This window comes from Schistocerca serialis, chromosome 8 (genome assembly GCF_023864345.2).
Source record: "Schistocerca serialis cubense isolate TAMUIC-IGC-003099 chromosome 8, iqSchSeri2.2, whole genome shotgun sequence".
Classification (NCBI taxonomy): Eukaryota; Metazoa; Arthropoda; class Insecta; order Orthoptera; family Acrididae; genus Schistocerca; species Schistocerca serialis.
In genome coordinates, this window is record NC_064645.1 from 599652561 (window position 1) to 599675797 (window position 23237).

General features: G+C 40.8%; 1 protein-coding gene across 1 annotated transcript in view; it reads left to right on the forward strand.

The window, feature by feature from the left end:
* The window catches only part of LOC126416487 (uncharacterized), a 198949-nt gene that overhangs the window by 155798 nt on the left and 19914 nt on the right, over positions 1-23237 (forward strand). Inside the window, exon 8 of the mRNA XM_050084224.1 lies at positions 13862-14147. Within this exon, the coding sequence (XP_049940181.1) occupies positions 13862-14147 (286 nt within the window). The remainder of the gene's footprint in view (positions 1-13861; positions 14148-23237) is intronic.

Below are 23237 nucleotides of genomic sequence, written 5' to 3' on the forward strand. Positions count from 1 at the left end.
GTTAACATTAAAGCAGATTAATTTAATTCTGAGCAAGATAGCTGGTTTGAAATAAGCTATGAGTGCAGTATTAAATTTTAAATGATGATCTAAAGACTGAGTTACATTTTATGCTATGAGAATAAATGTTTGTGCATGTATTTACATTTTTCTGGAACACAACATTGCTGTGTATCACTGTATCTTTAAATTTTAACACTAACATTTTCATTCTGTCAGTGACTGTATGGACAGTACATTGCTATGTCAGTAAGGTTGTAAGTTCAAATCTCTTCCACTGCCCACACACGAAGCTCCCAAGAGACACCGCATCATATAAGAATGTGGCATGTAAAAGAACCACTGTGTTGCTTTAAGCATACTTCCAACAAAATTTAATCTTCTGATTTGATATCTGAAAAACCAAATTGTGCACATTGTAATGCCACTAAACTGCTGACAATAGCATTCATATTCATGCTGCTGGTACAGTCACAGGTTATTTCTAATTTGACTACGTTTTGTTCAGTGGACTGTTATATATTTAATGTTTTCTTGTACAAGGCTTTGGTTGTTGTTGTTGTTGTTGTCTGCTGTATAACAAAAAACACACACACACACACACACACACACACACACACACACACACACATACACACACACATATATATATATATATATATGTGTGTGTGTGTGTGTGTGTGTGTGTGGGAAAAATTATATATAAAAACAAAGATGAGGTGACTTACCGAACGAAAGCGCTGGCAGGTAGATAGACACACAAACAAACACAAACATACACACAAAATTCAAGCTTTCGCAACAAACTGTTGCCTCATCAGGAAAGAGGGAAGGAGAGGGAAAGACGAAAGGATGTGGGTTTTAAGGGAGAGGGTAAGGAGTCATTCCAATCCCGGGAGCGGAAAGACTTACCTTAGGGGGAAAAAAGGACAGGTATACACTCGCACACACACACATATCCATCTGCACACACACAGACACAAGCAGACATTTGTAAAGGCAAAGAGTTTGGGCAGAGATGTCAGTCGAGGCGGAAGTCCAGAGGCAAAGATGTTGTTGAAAGACAGGTGAGGTATGAGCGGCGGCAACTTGAAATTAGCGGAGGTTGAGGCCTGGCGGATAATGAGAAGAGAGGATATACTGAAGGGCAAGTTCCCATCTCCGGAGTTCTGACAGGTTGGTGTTAGTGGGAAGTATCCAGATAACCCGGACGGTGTAACACTGTGCCAAGATGTGCTGGCCGTGCACCAAGGCATGTTTAGCCACAGGGTGATCCTCATTACCAACAAACACTGTCTGCCTGTGTCCATTCATGTGAATGGACAGTTTGTTGCTGGTCATTCCCACATAGAAAGCTTCACAGTGTAGGCAGGTCAGTTGGTAAATCATGTGGGTGCTTTCGCACGTGGCTCTGCCTTTGATCGTGTACACCTTCCGGGTTACAGGACTGGAGTAGGTGGTGGTGGGAGGGTGCATTGGACAGGTTTTACACCGGGGGCGGTTACAAGGGTAGGAGCCAGAGGGTAAGGAAGGTGGTTTGGGGATTTCATAGGGATGAACTAAGAGGTTACGAAGGTTAGGTGAACGCCGGAAAGACACTCTTGGTGGAGTGGGGAGGATTTCATGAAGGCTGGATCTCATTTCAGGGCATGATTTGAGGAAGTCGTATCCCTGCTGGAGAGCCACATTTAGAGTCTGATCCAGTCCCGGAAAGTATCCTGTCACAAGTGGGGCACTTTTGTGGTTCTGGGTTTGAGGGGATGAGGAAGTGGCTCTGGTTATTTGCTTCTGTACCAGGTCGGGAGGGTAGTTGCAGGATGCGAAAGCTGTTGTCAGGTTGTTGGTGTAATGGTTCAGGGATTCCGGACTGGAGCAGATTCGTTTGCCATGAGGACCTAGGCTGTATGGAAGGGACCGTTTGATGTGGAATGGGTGGCAGCTGTCATAATGGAGGTACTGTTGCTTGTTGGTGGGTTTGTTGTGGACGGACGTGTGAAGCTGGCCATTGGACAGATGGAGGTCAACGTCAAGGAAAGTGGCATGGGATTTGGAGTAGGACCAGGTGAATCTGATGGAGCCAAAGGAGTTGAGGTTGGAGAGGAAATTCTGGAGTTCTTCTTCACTGTGAGTCCAGATCATGAAGATGTCATCAATAAATCTGTACCAAACTTTGGGTTGGCAGGCCTGGGTAACCAAGAAGGCTTCCTCTAAGCGACCCATGAATAGGTTGGCGTATGAGGGGGCCATCCTGGTACCCATGGCTGTTCCCTTTAATTGTTGGTATGTCTGGCCTTCAAAAGTGAAGAAGTTGTGGGTCAGGATGAAGCTGGCTAAGGTAATGAGCAAAGAGGTTTTAGGTGGGATGGCAGGTGATCGGCGTGAAAGGAAGTGCTCCATCGCAGCGAGGCCCTGGACGTGCGGGATATATGTGTATAAGGAAGTGGCGTCAGTGGTTACAAGGATGGTTTCCGGGGGTAACAGATTGGGTAAGGATTCCAGGCGTTCGAGAAAGTGGTTGGTGTCTGTGATGAAGGATGGGAGACTGCATGTAATGGATTGAAGGTGTTGATCTACGTAGGCAGAGATACGTTCTGTTGGGGCTTGGTAACCAGCTAGAATGGGGCGGCTTGGATGATTGGGTTTGTGAATTTTAGGAAGAAGGTAGAAGGTAGGGGTGCGGGGTGTCGGTGGGGTCAGGAGGTTGATGGAGTCAGGTGAAAGGTTTTGTAGGGGGCCTAAGGTTCTGAAGATTCCTTGAAGCTCCGCCTGGACATCAGGAATGGGATTACCTTGGCAAACTTTGTATGTGGTGTTGTCTGAAAGTTGGCGCAGTCCCTCAGCCACATACACCCGACGATCAAGTACCAGGGTCGTGGAACCCTTGTCCGCCGCTGACAAGGACCTGATTGTACCTGCCTCCATTGTGCCTGTCTGGATGTGACGCATTGCTGGCGAGTCGTCAGATATGGGCAAAACCATTGCACTGCGCTTGGCAAGAAATTTAGACTGCTAATTTTGATGATTAAAATGTCATAGTCGACAGTGTCAAACGGTTTGCTGAAGTCTAAGAAGCTCATGATATTTGCCTCTTGTGCGTCTGTGGCAAGCTGCAGGTCATCTGTTACCTTTATTAAGGCAGGTGATGTGCTGTGATGTTGAGCGAAACCTGACTGGTATTTGTCTAGTAGATTGTTTGTAGTTAGGTAGTTAGTTAGCTGGTTGTGGACTACATAAAAAGGCCTTGGTCAGTGCAGGAAGAATTAGGTCAGTAATCAGGGGGTGCCATGGCAATGTCCTTTTAAGGTAATGGCTTAACTAGTCCCTATTGCCAGGCTTCAGGGAAAACAATTGTGATTAAGCACTGGTGGAAGATATCTGTTATAATGGGCAGTAGTTGTTCATTAATAAGCTTCACCATTGGGATTGTGATGCCATTGTGTCCAGTAGATCCTGATCTGATATGCATGATGACCTTTTTGATGGAGTTGCAAGTAACATGCTTTACACAGAATTTTTTGTGGCTACAGTCATTTACCCTCCTCTAGTAAATGTTTGTTTCCCTTGTGGTTCAATTGTGTATGTAGCTCTTTAGCTGGGACAACATGATGAGTTGCAGCTTTTACTTTGCCCATACCTAGACAATGCAGGTTATTTCATGGGACAGTTGCTGTTTCTGTTGTCAGTGAATGTATGAGCATGTCCGAGTTTTGCCTTTCTCACAGCTTAACTGACTGTTTCACTTCAGCTTGCAAGTAATATGCTTTTCAGGCATGTATTGTAGCTTGCGTATTTGATGTGCAGCGTCTCTGAGATTCATGAGCTGTTTTAGTTCTTCGGTTAGCCAAGGTGCAGGTTTCCTTCTTACTTTTCCAGTCTTTAGGGGTACAATAATATGCTCGTATGTTGATTTGAGACTTGAAAGAGCAATTTCAAAGCAGACAAACCCACCTGTGTTAGGAGGTTTGAAGAGGCCACGTATCAGGTGCTTTCTGGTGAGGGATTTGAGCTCTGTAAATATATATTCCACTTGTTTATCTTTATTATTTTTGGATGCGTGTAGCACAATAGGCAATAAATCAGAGTTTATAAGCAGCCTGTGTTGTTCGTCTGCTTTATTTCTTCAATGATAGTTCTCGGTGTCAACGTACTGCATTGTTATATGGGCTGAAAAATTGGGGGGTGGAAGCTCAACACTGAAGACTGTAAATGATGTAGCCAACAGTTGCACAATTGCATTTAACAGTTCTTTACTTGCACTGTTCACAACCCCCCAATATTACACAATTACATGGCCAGTTCACTATTGGTAAAATGTTGATAAGTCTCGTTAATAGGTTGCAGGCAACATCAGCATACTGTTGCAGTAGTTTACTGTATAACATCTGTGAGCAATAAAAACGTAACCATACAGTTCACAGTTCTTGCTGAATAATATGGTACATGTGACACTATTTTTTCAAATAAATTAGACAGACATTGTCATTAACTGTTCTAACACGTGGCCTATTTGTGTTACACTTATTCCATCTGAAAATTGGCCATGGACTGTCTGCCTCGGTACTAAAAATCGATCCCTTATAGATCCTCACAATAATAGGCACTGAAACTACACATTGTCTGATGTTTAAGTTACAGAAATTACGATTAAAACATAACTCTCTCAATTAACTGAATACATCGAAAAATTCCTTCTTTTTAACCATTCCTTCTACTGCAAGGGTTAGGACAAATTATTTGTTTAAATAATGAAATTAAGAGATATAGTTGTACAAACACTACTTTTTATGAACCTTTAATTATTTTGGAATTCATTAAGGGCTGGCTTTGCTAATACGTTTCGAATAGAGCCAAATAAATACTTTAGGAATCCTAGTGTTCTTCTTCCAAATGTTTGTAATTAGTACAGAATTTATATTTGTTTATAAGTCAACAATAGAATCTATGTCATGAAAGAATTACTGATTTCACTCTGTAACAAAGGCATTAAGTAGGAATGGTCAAAATAAATTGGGAAATTACATACATACATAAAACTAAGCACAAAATTAGACCTGGTGCTATATTCCTTAAGACTGAGGGCACCAACCTTTCTCTTTCATGAAACTGAAGACTATACTCATGCATGTTAATGGTATTTAGGCAAAAATGAATTTAAGGAGGCAGATGGCAAAACAAGAGAGGAAGTAAAGAGAGCCCAGCTTTCTTCATCACAATTCCTACTCCACCCCTTCATTGGGTACATCTCTCATGCCGTAGAAAGATGTAGCCTTCTAGATTTACTGAACTTGTGGGAATACTTGTTTTGAGCTAGATCTCCGACAGGAGTATGTATGTATGTATCTTGAAAGTCTTGAAATATTTGACAGAACTCGTCGAGGTGATCTGGCAGAGGTTGCATGTGCATTGTGAAGTTTAGTTCATTCGGGTGGAAAGCTGATGAGGATGGGCCAGCAAAGGTGGGGGAACAGTGCATAACACAGTTTGCTCCATTCTTGTTATTTTTTGTTACCTCTAATCAGAAAGAATTAAATAGAGTGTTACAGTGTGAAACTCATGGCTTGAAATATGTTACTGTGTGTTTTCCTGGGTAAAGTAAGGAAGTCACAGCTTTATTACCAGACATGTTCAATTACTAGTGTTGGTTGTGTCTAACAAAAATAAATAATTACACAAATCTGAGTGTTTTTAATGGTCATAAGACTGGACTGGCCTGTTCAGTTGCTAAGGATTTGCAGCAGCAAATTACATTATTTTATGTTAGTAGCAAGTTTTCAGTAGACAGAAAAAGGTGATTAATAAGAATGTCATAGTACTAAGGTAGATTTTGATGTCCAGTTCAGACGTTCACCCCATGCCACTGTCAGTGCCAATAAGGTATCAGTATTGAGCGTTCTCATTATGTGGATGGGCTGCTCACCAACCCACTCTAGACAGCATGCTGAGTGTAAATCTGTTGCTATCTTCTGTATTAAACAGTGGTATTGGCTGGAAAGTTAAGAAATATTCTTGCATGTGATCTGCATAGCTCTGTCAAGTTTTATTGCTGTACCTGTATATTGTCAATTTCTTCTAGTCCTGGGAGAGTAGTGTATCTTGGAGTACATTCCGAGATGCAGGTTTGCAGGTTTTCCACACTGGGCAAAATAAACTTGGAGGTAGTGATCTGGTAATTCAGGCAATGACTTTAGAATATGGGCATTCCCAGCTATTTCTGCACCCTTATCTTGCTATGCAAAGTTTGGCAAAATAGACTGTAACATGGGCTTTGGAAAACCAGCTGTTTGTGCTGCTTTTTATTTAGGGACACGAAACTGCAGAACTCCAGAATTCAGAAATGGGTTAGTGGAAAGATGAATTAAATAAGCTCAAATGGGATATAGTTTTGTCACTGAAACGGGGTCAGGCCAGACAGAATATAATTTGGTCACATGCTTTACAACATAATAGAACACGGAGGAAATTCAGTGTAAGTCTTGTTGTCAATAAGAATATTGTAGATGATATTACAAATGTGGGAAGAATCTCAAACACTAGACTTATTTGAGAGTACAAGGAAGAGGTTCTAAGGAAATGATTTGATTCTATGCACCAGTATGCTGAATTCTGATGAAGTTGTAGAAGACTTCTATGGAGAGTTACAGAAGCTGATAAACGACAACAAATCCTAACGCATGATGATCTCTATATACAATTTAGACAAAAACTAGAGATAGGTACTCATTAGGGGAACTTTTGGTGTGGTGACAGAGGTCAAACATTAGTAAAATTTGAAGAGATGAACTACATATATGTCCTTAACAAATTCATTCAAAAGAAACGAAACAGAAAATGGTTTTGATAAGGGCCAAATGGAAATAAAGGTGAAATAAATTTTACATGGAGAGAACAAAAGAAAGCAAAATGTCAAAGGCAGTGTTGTTGCTGAAATGCAGGAGGATCTGCAGCGAATTGACGCGTGGTACAGGGAATGGCAGTTGAATCTCAATCTAGACAAGTGTAATGTGCTGTGAATACATAGAAAGAAAGATCCCTTTTCATTTAGCTATGATATAGTAGGTCAGCAACTGGAAGCAGTTAATTCCATAAATTATCTGGGTGTACGCATTAGGAGTGATTTAAAATGGAATGATCATATAAAGTTGATTGTCGGTAAACCAGATGCCAGACTGAGACTCATTGGAAGAATCCTAAGGAAATGCAATCCAAAAACAAAGGAAGTAGGTTACAGTACGCTTGTTCGCCCACTGCTTGAATACTGCTCAGCAGTGTGGGATCCGTACCAGAAAGGGTTGATAGAAGAGAGAGAGAAGATCCAACAGAGAGCAGCGCGCTTCTTTACAGGATCATTTAGTTATCACGAAAGTATTATGGAGATGATAGATAAACTCCAGTGGAAGACTCTGCAGGAGAGACGCTCAGTAGCTCGGTACGGGCTTTTGTTGAAGTTTTGAGAACATACCTTCACTGAGGAGTCAAGCAGTATATTGCTCCCTCCTACGTATATCTCGTGAAGAGACCATGAGGATAAAATAAGAGAGATTAGAGCCCACACAGAGGCGTACCAACAATCCTTCTTTCCACGAACAATACGAGACTGGAATAGAAGGGAGAACCGATAGAGGTACTCAAAGTACCCTCCGCCACACACCGTGAAGTGTCTTGCAGAGTATGGATGTAGATGTAGATGTAGATGTAGATGTAGATGTAGATGCTGTTGAAGATATGATGAGAGTGACAAGCAACATTAAAATCAAATGATACTAAGTTAAACAAAACTATTTGTAATCATATCAAAGAAAAATTCAGTTGCGAAAGTTAATAATTATGAGACAGAATTGCCAACTTGTTTTACTTTTTTATCCTTCCCCACTCTAACCCTCTCTTCTCTCCAAGGAAGGAAATAACAGTTTTGAAAGGTGGGATAATTTCATCACTTTTACTTATAAGTATTGTGTGTCTATTGACAGTATTAAACGTTTCTCCTCCTCAAGTTAACTACTGGCCAGCAATTATGTCTGATATTTCTCTTAATATATACAAAGCTGAGAATATTTATGTATGTCTGGGAACTCCTCCCAGGACCCTGGACCCAATTTGGCACACAAATTTATCGACCTGCTTTGCAGAACAACCTACACATCAGGGGCAAGAAATGGTTTTTCCATACCCAAAGTGTAGACTGCCCAGCACAACAGGCGTGTTATGTGGGAGGCGTATATGCCTGCTTTATCGGTCAGCAGTGAATGGCAGCCTACATGGCATGGGACAAAAAATAGTTTACAAACCCTTGGCATCTACGTTGTGCTGCACGAGAGAAGTGTTGTGGGAGTAGTACTAGCCTGCTTTCTCAACCTCTTTCACAGGGGCTACACATCTGTTGGACATGCCTGAGGGAAGGTTGAGATGGAGAGAGAAGGGGCAGGAGGGGATGGATAGGGAGAGAGAGTGGGGGGGTGGGGGGCAGGAGGAGATGGATAGGGAGAGAGAGCGGCAGGAGGGGATGTAAACAGAGGTTGGGGGAGTAGATGGACAAAGAGGGAGGGCGGAGAAAAAGATGGACAGAAATAGGGTTGGAGAAGGACAGAGAGAAGAGGACAATGAGAGGGACAGATACGGAGGCAAGGAATGGACAGATAGAGAGAGAGAGGAGGGGATGGATAAGTAGAGGGGGTGGATAGGGAAAGAGGGAGCAGGAGGAGATGTAAAGACAGACGGAGGGTGAGGAAAGAAATGAATAGAGAGGGGAGGGGATAGAAAGAGAGAGGTGGGTTGGTGAGATGGGCAGATATGGAGGCAAGGAGGCGATGGGCAAGGAGGAGGGGGGAGGAGATGGACTAAGAGATGTGCACGTTATATATGACATGCATATAAGCAGGCATAGTCACGAGGAAAATGATAGTTATAAAACTATTTGTAGCCATCTTTGAGAGACTGTGAAAAAATAGAAGGAAACTTTTGTTAATTGAAACAGTTGAAAACAGTGAATAAAACAAAACAGAAATTTATCTTGGGATAACTTCACATTTCATCAGTTAAGCTGTCAGATAATACAGTACTAGCAATAAAGAGGAAACTGTAGAAGAATTCCAAAACATATTTAAATTTTCTACTGTTAAAGCAATGAACCTGAGGCCGAGATTGTTGAAATGAAAATAATTACATGCCAAGGCAGGTGTACTAAGTCATACAAAGTTTGAAGAATGGGAAGGTGCCAAGGAGATAATTGTGTTTCAGTAAAAATGCGTAAATTTAGAAGCTAAGTAATATAAAGGAACCTTGAAAAATGTTTGCAGAATGTTTGTGTACTTGAAAAGAAAGATGGCAGAGAAGTCATAAAAACTGTAGACCTATCAGTATACCTTCCCTAATAAAGGATGTTCACTAAAAGTATCTCTAAACTACAAAGAAAGAAAGAAACTCAGATTTTAATCAAGCAAAGGAACAATCTGGCTTTAGAAGTTCATATAATACAACACTTGAAACTACTGAATAAAATTATAGTATTAAGCATAAAGCATGAATTACCACTTTGTCTGGGATTCATAGATAGTGAGGAAGTATGTGAGCCACATTTATCAAAATCTGCACCTACAATATGTGAGAAATAATGCAGTGTTTAGTATCTGCCCAAGCATGACAATGACCCTGAACAACATTGTCAGCACAAGGTACTGTATGGTTGACAATGGCTCAATAAATTGTGCAATAGAACCCCACAGGAGAAAATGAAAACTCACTGTGCTAGTCAATCTATGAAGAAGCAGAAAGTCCAAAACCACATAGAGATGTGCAGAGAGATAAACACAACACATGGCAGTTGTGAGCAGCTGACAACTGAGCACACAGAAATGGCTTACAGCATGAGGCACAAGATGAGGTCCGCAGTGGTTGGACTCAGCACTAAAACTGCCCATGCAGGTTGCTGTCTCCTGCAGGTAAACCCTTCCATCAGCAAGTCTGTCCATACAATGCATGGTGTGTGTACTTTGTGCCAGTTGTCCGCACTAGACCAATGTGCTACCCATGCTAGTTCATCTGCTTTGCATCAAAGTGTCCACTGGTGGGGATACTAAATAGAGATTCAAATGCTTCCTCAAAATAATGAGGTACTTTGTACTCAAAGAGGGCCCAGGCAATGAAATTTCATGTCACCAAAACTTTTCTCATCCATGCTTGAAGTATTCAGACCCTTAAACTGGGAAAAAGATAAAAGAATATGTGTTAATGGAACATCTGAAACACACATTTTGTTGATGATTTTGCAGTGTTTGCTTCAAGTGCGGAGAAATGCCAACAATAAATGGAAAAACTTGATAGAACAAGTGTGAAAATAATTGTAATTAAAATAGCGGGTGACCAACATATCAAAAAGAGAATAGTGTACATCAAAAAGAAAATAGTGCATATGAACAATAAAGTCTAGTTCATGAATTTTGCTTTTAAAACAGTTGAAGGTGATGACTGGATAGACAAAAAAAGAAATGAAAATGAAGAGTGAAAAAGCCACTTTTTTTTAGTGCTTTTGGTAAAGTCAGTAGTTCAAAACTAAAGTTTCCAAAAAGTGTCTAAAAAGAGAAGGCCGTGATCAGTGTGTAGTGTCAGTTTTCACTGTTGGCAGTGAGATGTGGCTATTTATATGAAAACCATTAAAAAAACTGAGGGCTAATGAGAGAACAATGTGGAAATACATTTGAGAATTACTTGGAGAGACAAGAAAAATAAACAAATTTATCGGGAAACAGACTGTAGTGGGCTGACATAATAATGACATCAGTTATGATGAATGGAATTGGAAAGGACATTCAGGTAAGTTGATTAAATAGTAGAGGGTCTAAGGAAGTTCTTTGCTAGTGTAAGGGTACAGATAAATTAGTTAATATTTCACTGGTTTTGTGAAACACTTGCACTCTTAGCAGTTAGTATAATTGAAATCATTCATAACTGGCATTCAGCTGAGTTTAAGCAGCACTGTTATTGTTAGTTAAGGTACTGAGATGATTCTGTGTCAGTTGGGATTGAATTTTTATGTTTGAGGTGTTCCTGGGGAGTCATGGCAGCAAAAGACATCCATTTGATGAGTTTCGATCATCACAAGTAGTCGCTCAGAGTCTGCAGTACCTTGCATTGCACCATGGTGTCACTAATACAGATCTAAGAATGTAGAACAAAAAAAATAGAAGAGTCAGACAACAGAAACCTGACAGACAAGGTGGTCTTGGGAAACAACTAAGTTGTTATCTGAGTTGTAAACTGAGTTTGAATTGTAGTTTGGCCAATAAATTAGACTGTGTCCAGAGTACATAGCCTGTTATTCTTCATAGTAAAAGTAGCTTTACGGGAATAACAACTAGTAGATGTGAAGATTCTGTCTGCTGTGAGATAAAAGCATACTTTAAGATGGTGGAAACCCTCACTCTAGATTGAAAGCGACACTAATGGAATATGAGTATATGACAATGAAATATATGCACAACAAACTTGGATGCTTATAGCTCAAGACTGTAATGCATGGTAAGATCTAGATATGTTTATCTAACTGTGGATGTCAAAAGACAGATAGTATGATGATTATGATATCCAGCACTTCTTGTTGTGTCTTTATCTCTTCCTGTAATAAATATGCATATTGAAAAATTTTATTGGTATGTACAAAATACACATACACTGATGACCCAAAACATTATGACCACAGCCCACTGCAAGATTGAATGCCTCCTGGTGGTGTTCTGGCACGTGATGTGGTAAGGAATGAATATGAGCTGAACAGAGACAAATGGGCAGTCATTATAGTGAAGATATGGGCCGCAAATGCAGAAAACTGCTGATATAGGAGGTTCTGACAAAGGGCACATTGTTGCGGCACTCCAGCTGGAAACGAGTCTCTGAAATGTGCAGCTGGTCTCCTGTTGGCATACTACTGTCATGAGCTCCTATGGAAAGTGGTTGAAGGATGGTGAAATAATGAGTAGACCATATAGTATTGAACGACCATATCTCATCACAAAAATTAGAGGTCGGAGGATCCCCCACTGTGTAACCCAGAAAAGGCAGCTATCTGTGAGAGACCTGAGAACAGATTACAATGCTGGTGCATGCACAATCGTTTTGCAGCACACCATTCAAAGGCCATTGTTACAAATGGAGCTCCACATCATATGACACCTGTGTCCTTGTGTTGACCCAACGACTTTGTCAGTTATGATTGCAGTGGATACATCATCACCACGTTTTCACTGCGGATCAATAGAAACATGTCACCTGTTGAATGAATCGCATTTGTTTTTACGTCAGGTCTTTGGTTGGGTCCTTACATGCCATCATCCAGGGGAATGGCAGCATGAAACATGCACCTGCCACAGATGCAGGCCACTGAGGACAGATTTGTGCTATGGGGTACATTGAGTTGGACTTGCATGGGATCTGTGGTGGTAATCTAAGGCATCATGACAGCAGTGAACTATATGAACATTATCGTGGACCATCTGCATCACTTCATGCTTGAAATCTCCCCCTAAGCGATGACATCTTGTAGCAGGATAACTATTCGTGTTACAAGGTCAGTTTAAGGAGCATTATAGTGAAATGACATTGGTGCCTTGACCAGCAGACATGCCTAATCTGTACACAATGGAATACATATTGGGTGCATCACTTGTGTTTGTCACTGTCTTATCAACATGGCCTACAGGAAGAAACCCATAGTGCACACTTTGTTGTGGGCACAATGAAAATGTTTCTGTTGAACATGTTTTGTTGGGTCAGTTCAGATACTATTATACTTACAAGTTGCTCCACTTCGCAGCTAATGATAGCTTATGTGTAGTCATGTCATAAATTGAAATTTGATGCAAGACTTAGGTACTGGTGTATAAACTTCTAATTTTTAACAGAACACTTAAAATATGCAAAAATTTGAGGTAGTATTTGGTGACAGTGCATGAAAATTTGAACCAAAGCCTCCACATCTGTATAATTACAGATATTAAAATCATCTTAACATTTATAACTTTTGGGTTTGCCATGATATTTCAGTGTGTAACTCGCATAACCTTTTATTGAGACTTCTGCTTGAATAGTACTGGTCAGTACTGCAGGAAAACGGTTACTGTCACTGTTCACATTGGATATGTTTGTTACTGGTTCCTAGAGATGTGAGTAAATGCTAGAGCTTGTAAGCTGTTCATTGATGGCTTATGACCTGCAGTTCAGAAGCAGTGAGATGCATACCAACCCTATGTGCAGGAATATTCAATACCTGAGTGTTGGCTTGATACGGAAAATTGTGTGCTGCACGATAAGATGAAGATTCTATCATCAATCTTGTCTTGTTGTTTTAAACCCTTAAGGGAGCAATACATATTCTTAATTTCAAGAACGTAATTAATATAGTTAAATGTTTGCTGGGCACTGTGGTGCAGAACACAACTCTTCCAAACATTAGATCCTGTGAGCAGGACAAATTGTTCGATGATTTCCTGGTCACAACACAGTTGAAGATTTACACAGCAGCACACTTTAGTCAAGATACTGGTTGCAAGTTTGTTGGTGTTATTGCCTGTTCACAGTGATTCCTTACTGTGTTCTGGAAAGAGGGTTCTGTAATCCCGCACATCCAAAGGAGGATGGGTTGAATTTATGAAGAAAAATGTTTCCTGTCATTCATCCAATACAAATTAATAAATTATCATAAATTTTGAACCAGTTGTATGGTTGTTATTCTCATAATTTTAAAATGTGTACTCATATTATTACATTTTCTTGTGTCTGTAAAATAATTGTAAGCTACTGCGTTAAAATTATACGTACTTTGTTACAAAATTCTCCCATTTGCTAATTTTTTTACTTGTTTTTATTTTTAAAGGTCTTCAGGATTGTGGACTTTACTGCATGTGAGGAAAACGCCTTCATTCTGTAAACTATTTTGTAAAACAAATGGTCAGACACCAGAATTAACTATAAGGTTTGAGACTGATGCTAATACAAATGACAATGGAAGTTTGAATATTAGTACAGATGCTACCAACAACCAGTCACTACTATACACTTTTTCACCTTTATCTGAGGAGTGGAGCTGTACTTCCATGGAAACAGAAACAATAAGCCTTCTTGTGGATAGCTTTCAGTATATTACTGACATCCTAAGAGAAGTTAGTTATATTTCAGATTATATGTATTATAATACTAATAACTTATTTGTCTTCAGAGTGTTCCAGATTAGAAAGAAGAATATGATTTTCTGCTGAAATCACCCATTACTCTTATTTGTTGTCTGTGCAGATAGGGAAAAAACGCATTTAATATTGAGAATCTTTGACAGCTGTATTGCAAAAGAACCTATGGTTTCATATAAATCATTGCTATGGACATTGAAATGTCTCTTAAATCTTCTCATTGTCCACACACAGTCAAATAAGAACATATGTAGCAATGAATTGCTCTTGCCATTTGCCTTACTGTGTGCACAGCACCAGGAAATCATTGTTTTAATTTCTTGCCAGTGTCTCTTCTGGCAAATGTTACAAGGACCTGTATGAGTTCATAATAATGATTTCTGTGTAACCCTTTTTGTAGTTCAGTAGCATACTTTTCAAGTATATCTTCAATATCTGAAGCAATAAAATGCCTTTTTACCTACTCCCTTCTGCACTGAACATCATTAGAATGTATACATTTCCATTTTTCTCTGAATCTTTAGCAAAGAGTATACCACAGTTATTTGTAGTCTAAAATATTTTACATTTAAAGATATTTCACCAATGTTGCTGTGGTTTTGAGTCCAGAGGCTTGTTTGATGCAGCTATCCATACTACTCTATCCTGTGCAAGCTTCTTCATCTCCAAGTAACTATTGCAACCTACATCCTTCTGAATCTGCTTAGTGTATTCATCTCTTGGTCTCCCTCTACCATTTTTAACCCCCATGCTTCCCTCCAATACTAAATTGGTGATCTCTTGATGCTTCAAAATGTGTTCTACCAACCAATCCCTTCTTCTAGTCAAGTTGTGCCACAAATTCCTCTTCTCCCCAGTTCTGTTCAGTACCTCCTCATCAGTTACGTGATGTACCCATCTAATCTTCAGCATTTTTCTGTAGCACCACATTTTGAACGCTTCTATTCTCTTCTTGTCTAAACTATTTATTGTCCAGGTTTCACTTCCATACATGCCTACACTTTGTGCAAATACTTTCAAAAAAGACTTTCTGCCACTTAAATCTATAAGCGATGTTAACAAATTTCTCATCTTCAGAAATGCTTTTCTTGCCATTGCCAGTCTACATTTTATATCCTCTCTACTTCGGCCATCATCAGTTATTTTGCTCCCCCAACTCACCTACTACTTTAAGTGTCTCATTTCTTAATCTAATTCCCTCAGCATCACCTGATTTAATTCGCCTACATTCCATTATCTTTATTTTGCTTTTGTTGATGTTCATCTTACGTCCTCCTTTCAAGACATTGTCCATTCCATTCATGTGTCACTGACATAATTACAATGTCATCGGCAAACATCAAAGTTTATATTGCTTCTCCATGGATTTTAATTCCTACTCCAAATTTTTCTTTTGTTTCCTTTACTTTGTGTTCAATATACAGATTGAATAACATTGGAGATAGGCTACAACCCTGTGTCCCTTCTCAACCACTGCTTCCCTTTCATGTCTCTCGACTCTTATAACTGCCACCTGGTTTCTGTACAAATTGTAAATAGCCTTTCGCTCCCTGCATTTTACCCCTGCCACCATCAGAATTTGAAAGAGAGTGTTCCAGTCAACATTGTCAAAAGCTTTCTCTGAGTCTACAAATGCTATAAATGTAGATTAGCTTTTCCTTAATCTATCTTCTATGATAAGTCGTAGGGTCAGTATTGCCTTGCATGTTCCAACATTTCTGCAGAATCCAACCTGATCTTCCCTGATGTTGGCTTCTACCAGTTTTTCCATTGATCTGTAAAGAATTTGTGTTAGCATTTTGCTGCCATGACTTATTAAACTGATAGTTCAGTAATTTTCACATCTTTCAACCTTTGTGATTGGAATTATTATATTCTTCTAGAAGTCTGAGGGTTTTTCACCTGTCTCATACATCTTTCTCACCAGATGGTGGCATTTTGGTCATGGCTGGCTCTCCCAAGGCTATCAGTAGTTCCAATGGAATGTTGTCTACTCCTGGTGCCTTGTTTTGACTGGGTCTTTCATTACTCTGTTAAATTCTTCAGGCAGTATCGTATCTCCCATTTCATCTTCATCTATGTCCCCTTCCACTTCCATAATACTGCACTCAAGTACATCCCCCTTGTACAGACCCTCTACATACTCCTTCCACCTTTCTGCTTTCCTTTCTTTGCTTAGAGCTGGTTTTCCATCGGACCTCGTGCTATTCATACAGGTGGTTCTCTTTTCTGCAAAGGTGTCTGTAATGTTCCTGTAGGCTGTATCTATCTTACCCCTAGTGACATACGACTCTACATCATTACACCTGACCTCTAGCCATCCCTGCTTAGCCATTTTGCATTTCCTGTAGATCTCGTTTTTGAGACATTTGTACTCCCTTTCGCCTGCTTCATGTACTGCATTTTTATATATTCTCCTTTCATGAGTTAAATTCAATATCTCTTCTGTTACCCAAGGATTTCTACTAGCCCTCGTCTTTTAACCTACTTGATCCTCTGCTGCCTCCACCATTTCATCTCTCAAAGCCACCCATTCTTCTTCCTCTGTATTTCTGTCCCCTGTTCTTGTCAATCATTCCCTAATGCTCTCTCTGAAACCCTCTACAATGTCTGGTTCTTTCTGTTTATCCAGGTCCCATCTGACTATTGCTCCCTAGTCCAGTTTTATGGCTTTGGCATTGTGTTGGGCATTTTCACCAGTGATGAGTGGTTTTGAAATTCCAGTTCCCCCTATAAATCCCTGCTTATGTAGCTACCTTTGTGTTGTTATTATGCTGATGCCTTTTGCATCTGTCATCATCTTAGTTTTTGTCCCAATCCTCTTCAATGACTGTCTGTGGTGATCATTCAGTATACACTTTCATCCATATTATGACTTAGTGGATTATGTCTTTCCACTTTGCCTGTATGGGGTATAAATCTTCGATATGATACCTCTTGAAACACCAAATGCTTCTGCTACCTTGGTTATGAAAGCACCCACCATGCAAGCACTGACAATTTGCCCACATTGAAATTCACTTAGTGTTGTGTTGGCTACTGTAGGAGTCAGCTCCGACACAAACAAGGAAGGAGAGAAGCTGTAATGGCCAGTGGCAGGAATCCAAAATGATCTGTACATATCACATGCTGAGTAATATACCACTTTATTTCGAAAAAGAAAATAAACACAACTTGCTTCCTGTGCCTCCTACATGCCATTGTATTACTCACTATTACTACTCACAAAGTGCAGGCTAAGTAGCATCTTCCTATTACTCAGTACTGACACTCTTGAAGTCTGTGACTGAACTGGGCCTGACCATCAGTGGGTTACTGGTTAAATCAGCATTGATAGGGGATGCTGAACTCTGTCTTCCTGGAAGTGTGGCACTGCCCACTCTTTCTTTCGGGATGTGGGTCAGCGCCTTCTCGATGCCGTTTCATAGCGCTATGCTGATCGGTGTGCAGTTGATGCTTTAGGACTGCATACACAGCTCCAGCATAATGCACTCACAACTAGGCAGAACACTTTTCTGACTGTGACTGACCCTTGCAGCATATTGAGGACATTACACATGTACCATTTATGGTCAAGTACAAGAGTGCAATCTTCAGCCTTGGCTAGCATCCACATTTATGTCGAAGCATGCATTTCTCACAGTGTTTCCATATTTTTGTCAAATTCCTGTACTGTTTAATGCTATGCTGTTTGTGGTGAAAAATTCATGCCACACTTGGAGTGATTACTTTATGTATATTAGAAAAGTACTCTGTAATTCCTAGTCCTAACCTACTCTTCTTCTTCGTTTTCTTCTTCTTCTTCTTCTTTTTCTTCTTCTTCTTCTTTTTCTTCTTCTTCCTCGTCCTCCTCCTCCTCTTCTTTTTATTTATTTATTTTGAGGGTGGGGTGGCTATCAGCATGTGATAAGCAATTTCTGCTATTGGATTTGTTATTTTTTCCTTTACTCATACTATTCTTTTTGTAGTGTTGTTATCTAGCTAGTATTAGAGAGATAGTCATTTATGTTGTTTGTTTGTGAAATGTGCAGATTATTTTGGGATCTTTCAAGTTCAAACCATTTTTATTTTTTGAGAGTGGAGATGTTCATGGAAGTAGAGCCGTTGAATCACTAAGGCAGCAGCCTAAATGAACATGGTAAACTGTGGCTCAGTCAAAGTTCAAGTGGGCTACTGTACCAGACCAGTGCTTTTTATCTGAGACACAGAGTTGATCTTGGTCTGAGCGGCCCCATGACTTGCTTGCTATTCAGTCACTCATTCATTCATTCATTCATTCATACATTGTATTCCACAAATTCCATCATGAAAAAGAGCCTTCAAGGATAAAGAATGAGTCAAGTTTATGTACGAGGGCAGTTCAATAAGTAATGCAACACATTTTTTTTTCTCGGCCAATTTTGGTTGAAAAAACCGGAAATTTCTTGTGGAATATTTTCAAACATTCCCGCTTTGTCTCGTATAGTTTCATTGACTTCCGACAGGTGGCAGCGCTGTACGGAGCTGTTAAAATGGCGTCTGTAACAGATGTGCGTTGCAAACAACGGGCAGTGATCGAGTTTCTTTTGGCGGAAAACCAGGGCATATCAGATATTCATAGGCGTTTGCAGAATGTCTACGGTGATCTGGCAGTGGACAAAAGCATGGTGAGTCGTTGGGCAAAGCGTGTGTCATCATCGCTGCAAGGTCAGGCAAGACTGTCTGATCTCCCGCGTGCGGGCCGGCCGTGCACAGCTGTGACTCCTGCAATGGCGGAGCGTGCGAACACACTCGTTCGAGATGATCGACGGATCACCATCAAACAACTCAGTGCTCAACTTGACATCTCTGTTGGTAGTGCTGTCACAATTGTTCACCAGTTGGGATATTCAAAGGTTTGTTCCCGCTGGGTCCCTCGTCTAACCGAACACCATAAAGAGCAAAGGAGAACCATCCGTGCGGAATTGCTTGCTCGTCATATGGCTGTGGGTGACAATTTCTTGTCAAAGATTGTTACAGGCGATGAAACGTGGGTTCATCACTTCGAACCTGAAACAAAACGGCAATCAATGGAGTGGCGCCACACCCACTCCCCTACCAAGAAAAAGTTTAAAGCCAGTAAAGTCATGGTTACAGTCTTCTGGGACGCTGAAGGGGTTATTCTGTTCAATGTCCTTCCCCGTGGTCAAACGATCAACTCTGAAGTGTATTGTGCTACTCTTCAGAAATTGAAGAAACGAGTTCAGCGTGTTCGTAGGCACAAAAATCTGAACGAACTTCTCCTTCTTCATGACAACGCAAGACCTCACACAAGTCTTCGCACCCAAGAGGAGCTCACAAAACTTCAGTGGACTGTTCTTCCTCATGCACCCTACAGCCCCGATCTCGCACCGTCAGATTTCCATATGTTTGGCCCAATGAAGGACGCAATCCGTGGAAGGCACTACGCAGATGATGAAGAAGTTATTGATGCAGTACGACGTTGGCGCTGACATCGACCAGTGGAATGGTACCGTGCAGGCATACAGGCCATCATTTCAAGGTGGCGTAAGGCCGTAGCATTGAATGGAGATTACGTTGAAAAATAGTGTTGTGTAGCTAAAAGATTGGGGAATAACCTGGTGTATTTCAATGCTGAATAAAACAACCCCTGTTTCAGAAAAAAAATGTGTTGCATTACTTATTGAACTGCCCTCGTATTTGCAGGCGGAAGCAATCACTACAGACTACGTTTTTAAATTATACTAACACAAAAGTATCACTAGTGCTAACTAATCTACACACACTGATATTATAGTAACAATATTATGAAAAGGAAAGTTGCCAATCACCAAATAAGTGGACCACCCTGTTGCTGAACATGCTGCCCAAAATGACATTCTTCATTTCAATGACTGCTTCACAGCCTGTGGCATATTGATCCTTCTCACCAACACCAGCTTTTCTGAATTGTGCAGGTGGGAACTTTCCCTGCAATATATCCTACATTCCTGTAACCCTCCTAGCCTCAACCTTCATTAGTCATTATACTCACCCATCCAGCCCTGTCCCTGTTTCCATTCCAGCACTAAACCATTGCACCCAGTCTTTTTACTTCTCTCTATATCCACTCCCACCCCCTCACCTTTAACCTCCCGAATGCATATAGCTGCCCTACCCTCTCTCCACCTCATCCCTGTGCTCTCCCCAGCAGCACTTTACTGTCCCCCTCCCCACCCCTACTATCCTTTCCCCTCCCCACCCAGTCGCCAATCCCATCATGCACTGGTGCTGTTGCTCGCAGTGCGGCTTCAGTGCCAGAGACTGTAGTCGTGTGTGTGTGTGTGTGTGTGTGTGTGTGTGTGTGTTGTCTATTTTTGATGATGTGCTCCCATGCTGGCCACAAAGTTGGTAAGGCGCTCTTGTGGTAAGACATTCCATTTCTCTACCAGCACAGTTGACAATGGTCATTGGTGCATGCAGACAAGTTTCAATACGTCTCCCCTATGCAACCTACTTGTGCTTGATGGGATTTAAGTTGGGGGAACACGCTGGCCAGTCCATTCACTGCATATCCTCTCATTCCAAGAACTCCTCCACTTGCACTGTTTGATGCAGGTGTGTACTGTCATCCAAAAAAATAATGTTAGGGCTGAATGCAGCCTGAAAAGATACACATGGTGAAGAAGTACATTGTTGCAGTAATGTTGACTGGTGAGTGTACTGTGTTCAAAGATTTGAAGATCAGTACACCCTTGCAACATTATGCCTCCCCACACCATAACACCTCGACAACCAAAACAGTCATGTTCAACAATGTTCCTGGGTGCATTATATGTTCCCACCTCTCGTCGTATGAGGCCACCTCTTGCCATATGAGGGTACATACAGAATCACTACTCAAACTGAATCTGTACTCATGCAAGAAGAACAAGTAACCCCAGCTCTCATTGGTCTAGATCCTATGCTTTCGGCACCATTGAAAACAGTGCTGCCAACGTGCAGGTAGCAGTGGGACACAATGTACTGGTTGTCGAGCAAAGAGACCAACTGCATGCAGTTGCTGTGCCGCTGTGGAGTGTGGGATTGTGTGCCTTGCAGTCGTGTTAAAGCTGGTTGCAATTGCACCCTGTGTTTGTTGTGGGTTCCTCCTTGCCTGTGGCACAATGTGGCAGTCATCCGTTGCTGTAGTTGACCTTGGTCGATCAACTCATCTCATGTGGGTAGCAAGTGCTTTTGTTAGGAACACTCCCTATATGTATGATACAATGCTGTGAGCACACCACCAAACTCCTGGGCTACGCTTGTCACTCTTCATGCTTCTCCCAGTTTCCCAATGTTTCTTCCCCGTATGAAGTCATCTACATGTTGTAATGAAGAACACAACCAAAGTGCATCATAGCTGTTTGCTGGTTGACACATTATCTTTTCATGTTCCTTCAACTGCCACTTGCTGTGAGCCAGCCCCATTTGGCGCTATAGTCACACTAAACTCACACCATGTGTCGTCCAATTTTCTGTGCACAACTGGGAGACATCTGGTAACATGCCGACATAATTTCATTCATTTCCACCATATACGTAGTATATTATATTACTTTAAGTATATAATTTTTAAGTTTTGCAGTACAGTGTGCGTATGACAGGTAAAAAAACAGCTACTTCGAACGTGGCCACTGCTTCTCCTTAATTATTCAATGGCTGTTGGTGTCTAATACTTCAGACAAAGCAGACCACTGTAACTATCTATATATTGACAAAGTTAAGACCTATCCAAGTCAAAGAGTTTTACATACCTGACTCCAAATATTATGAGAAATTGCAGGGGTAGTGCCTAATGGGGTATTATTTGATTTTAATATTTAAGGATTTTCTGTTACCTGTCTGATGTTTGCTGGCAACCAGAGTATAAAACTTGCTTCTTAGTGTGCTTCCTAAATTCACTCTTGTTATTAAATTAACCACAAAGTCCCATAGAGAGGACCTGTATTGGCAACTAAGAGTAAGAATCTATAAGCCATTAAAGTGGCTTCTGAATGATGATCAGTCATTGACCTGCCCACATACCAGTCATGCACTGCTGCAGTCTGAGCTCAAGAGTGCATGTGTGTGTAAAATAAATACTTTTTTGTTTTAGCTCCAATACCTCAGAAGATTACACCATAGAACAGTGTTGAATGAAGATATGTAAAGTATAGTAGCAATCCTGTCTGCACGTCAATACAGTGAGAAATTTATAACAACAAAGCAGCAGAATTGAGCGTTTTGGTTAATTTATCTACATGCCAGTACCACCACAATTTATTATCTGTCTAGATGCCTAGGAACTTCATACATGGAGCCTCATCCATTGTATAACCATTGTACCATACTTAAGGTACCACTAAGTCATTTTTGTTTTGTTTGGAATTGCTGTTCGGTGTCATAGTGGCCTATGGCCAGGGTAAGAAAGGACACAGGCATCTGAAGAGAGTTTTGTAATAACAGATGTGGTTGGAAACCTGCTGTTTGTATTCTTGTTAACAGAATACGAATGGTGCATTTGAGTTGGCCCCTGGGGACCTGAGCCAGTCAAGGAGGCCATGCGAAGATGTTTGGTTTTGTGGTGGCACAAAGTCCGAAAATATAAGGGAGCAGGGGTGGGGAGGGAGTTGGAGTTGAAGTTGAGAGTTCACATCATAGCAAGATGAAAGCCAGTGCCAGAGAGAGCATCCAGTCTCAGTCGATACTCCGGCAACAAGTGGCAGACAACTCATGACTTCTCCCTCATGCTTCATATTGACTGTTCAAATGTGGTGAAAAGTGGCTTGTTGGTCAACATGGCTCATGGGAACAAACAACCTTTGCTGAGGTGACAATCCTACTCAGCATATAGGCCAAAGTGAATTGTACTCAAACATTACAAACACAAATTTAAATGGAAGACATTCAGAAATAACAATGAAATTCACACCATTCCTTGAACTGGTTGGATGACCTGTACATTTTATAACATTTGTTTTTGTAACATTAAGGATTAAGCTGTGGGTTGTGAATCAGTTGTGAGATTGGAGCACTGTTCTCCTGCCCGATTCTGGTATGCGTATGTTTGGGTCCTTTATTGATGTA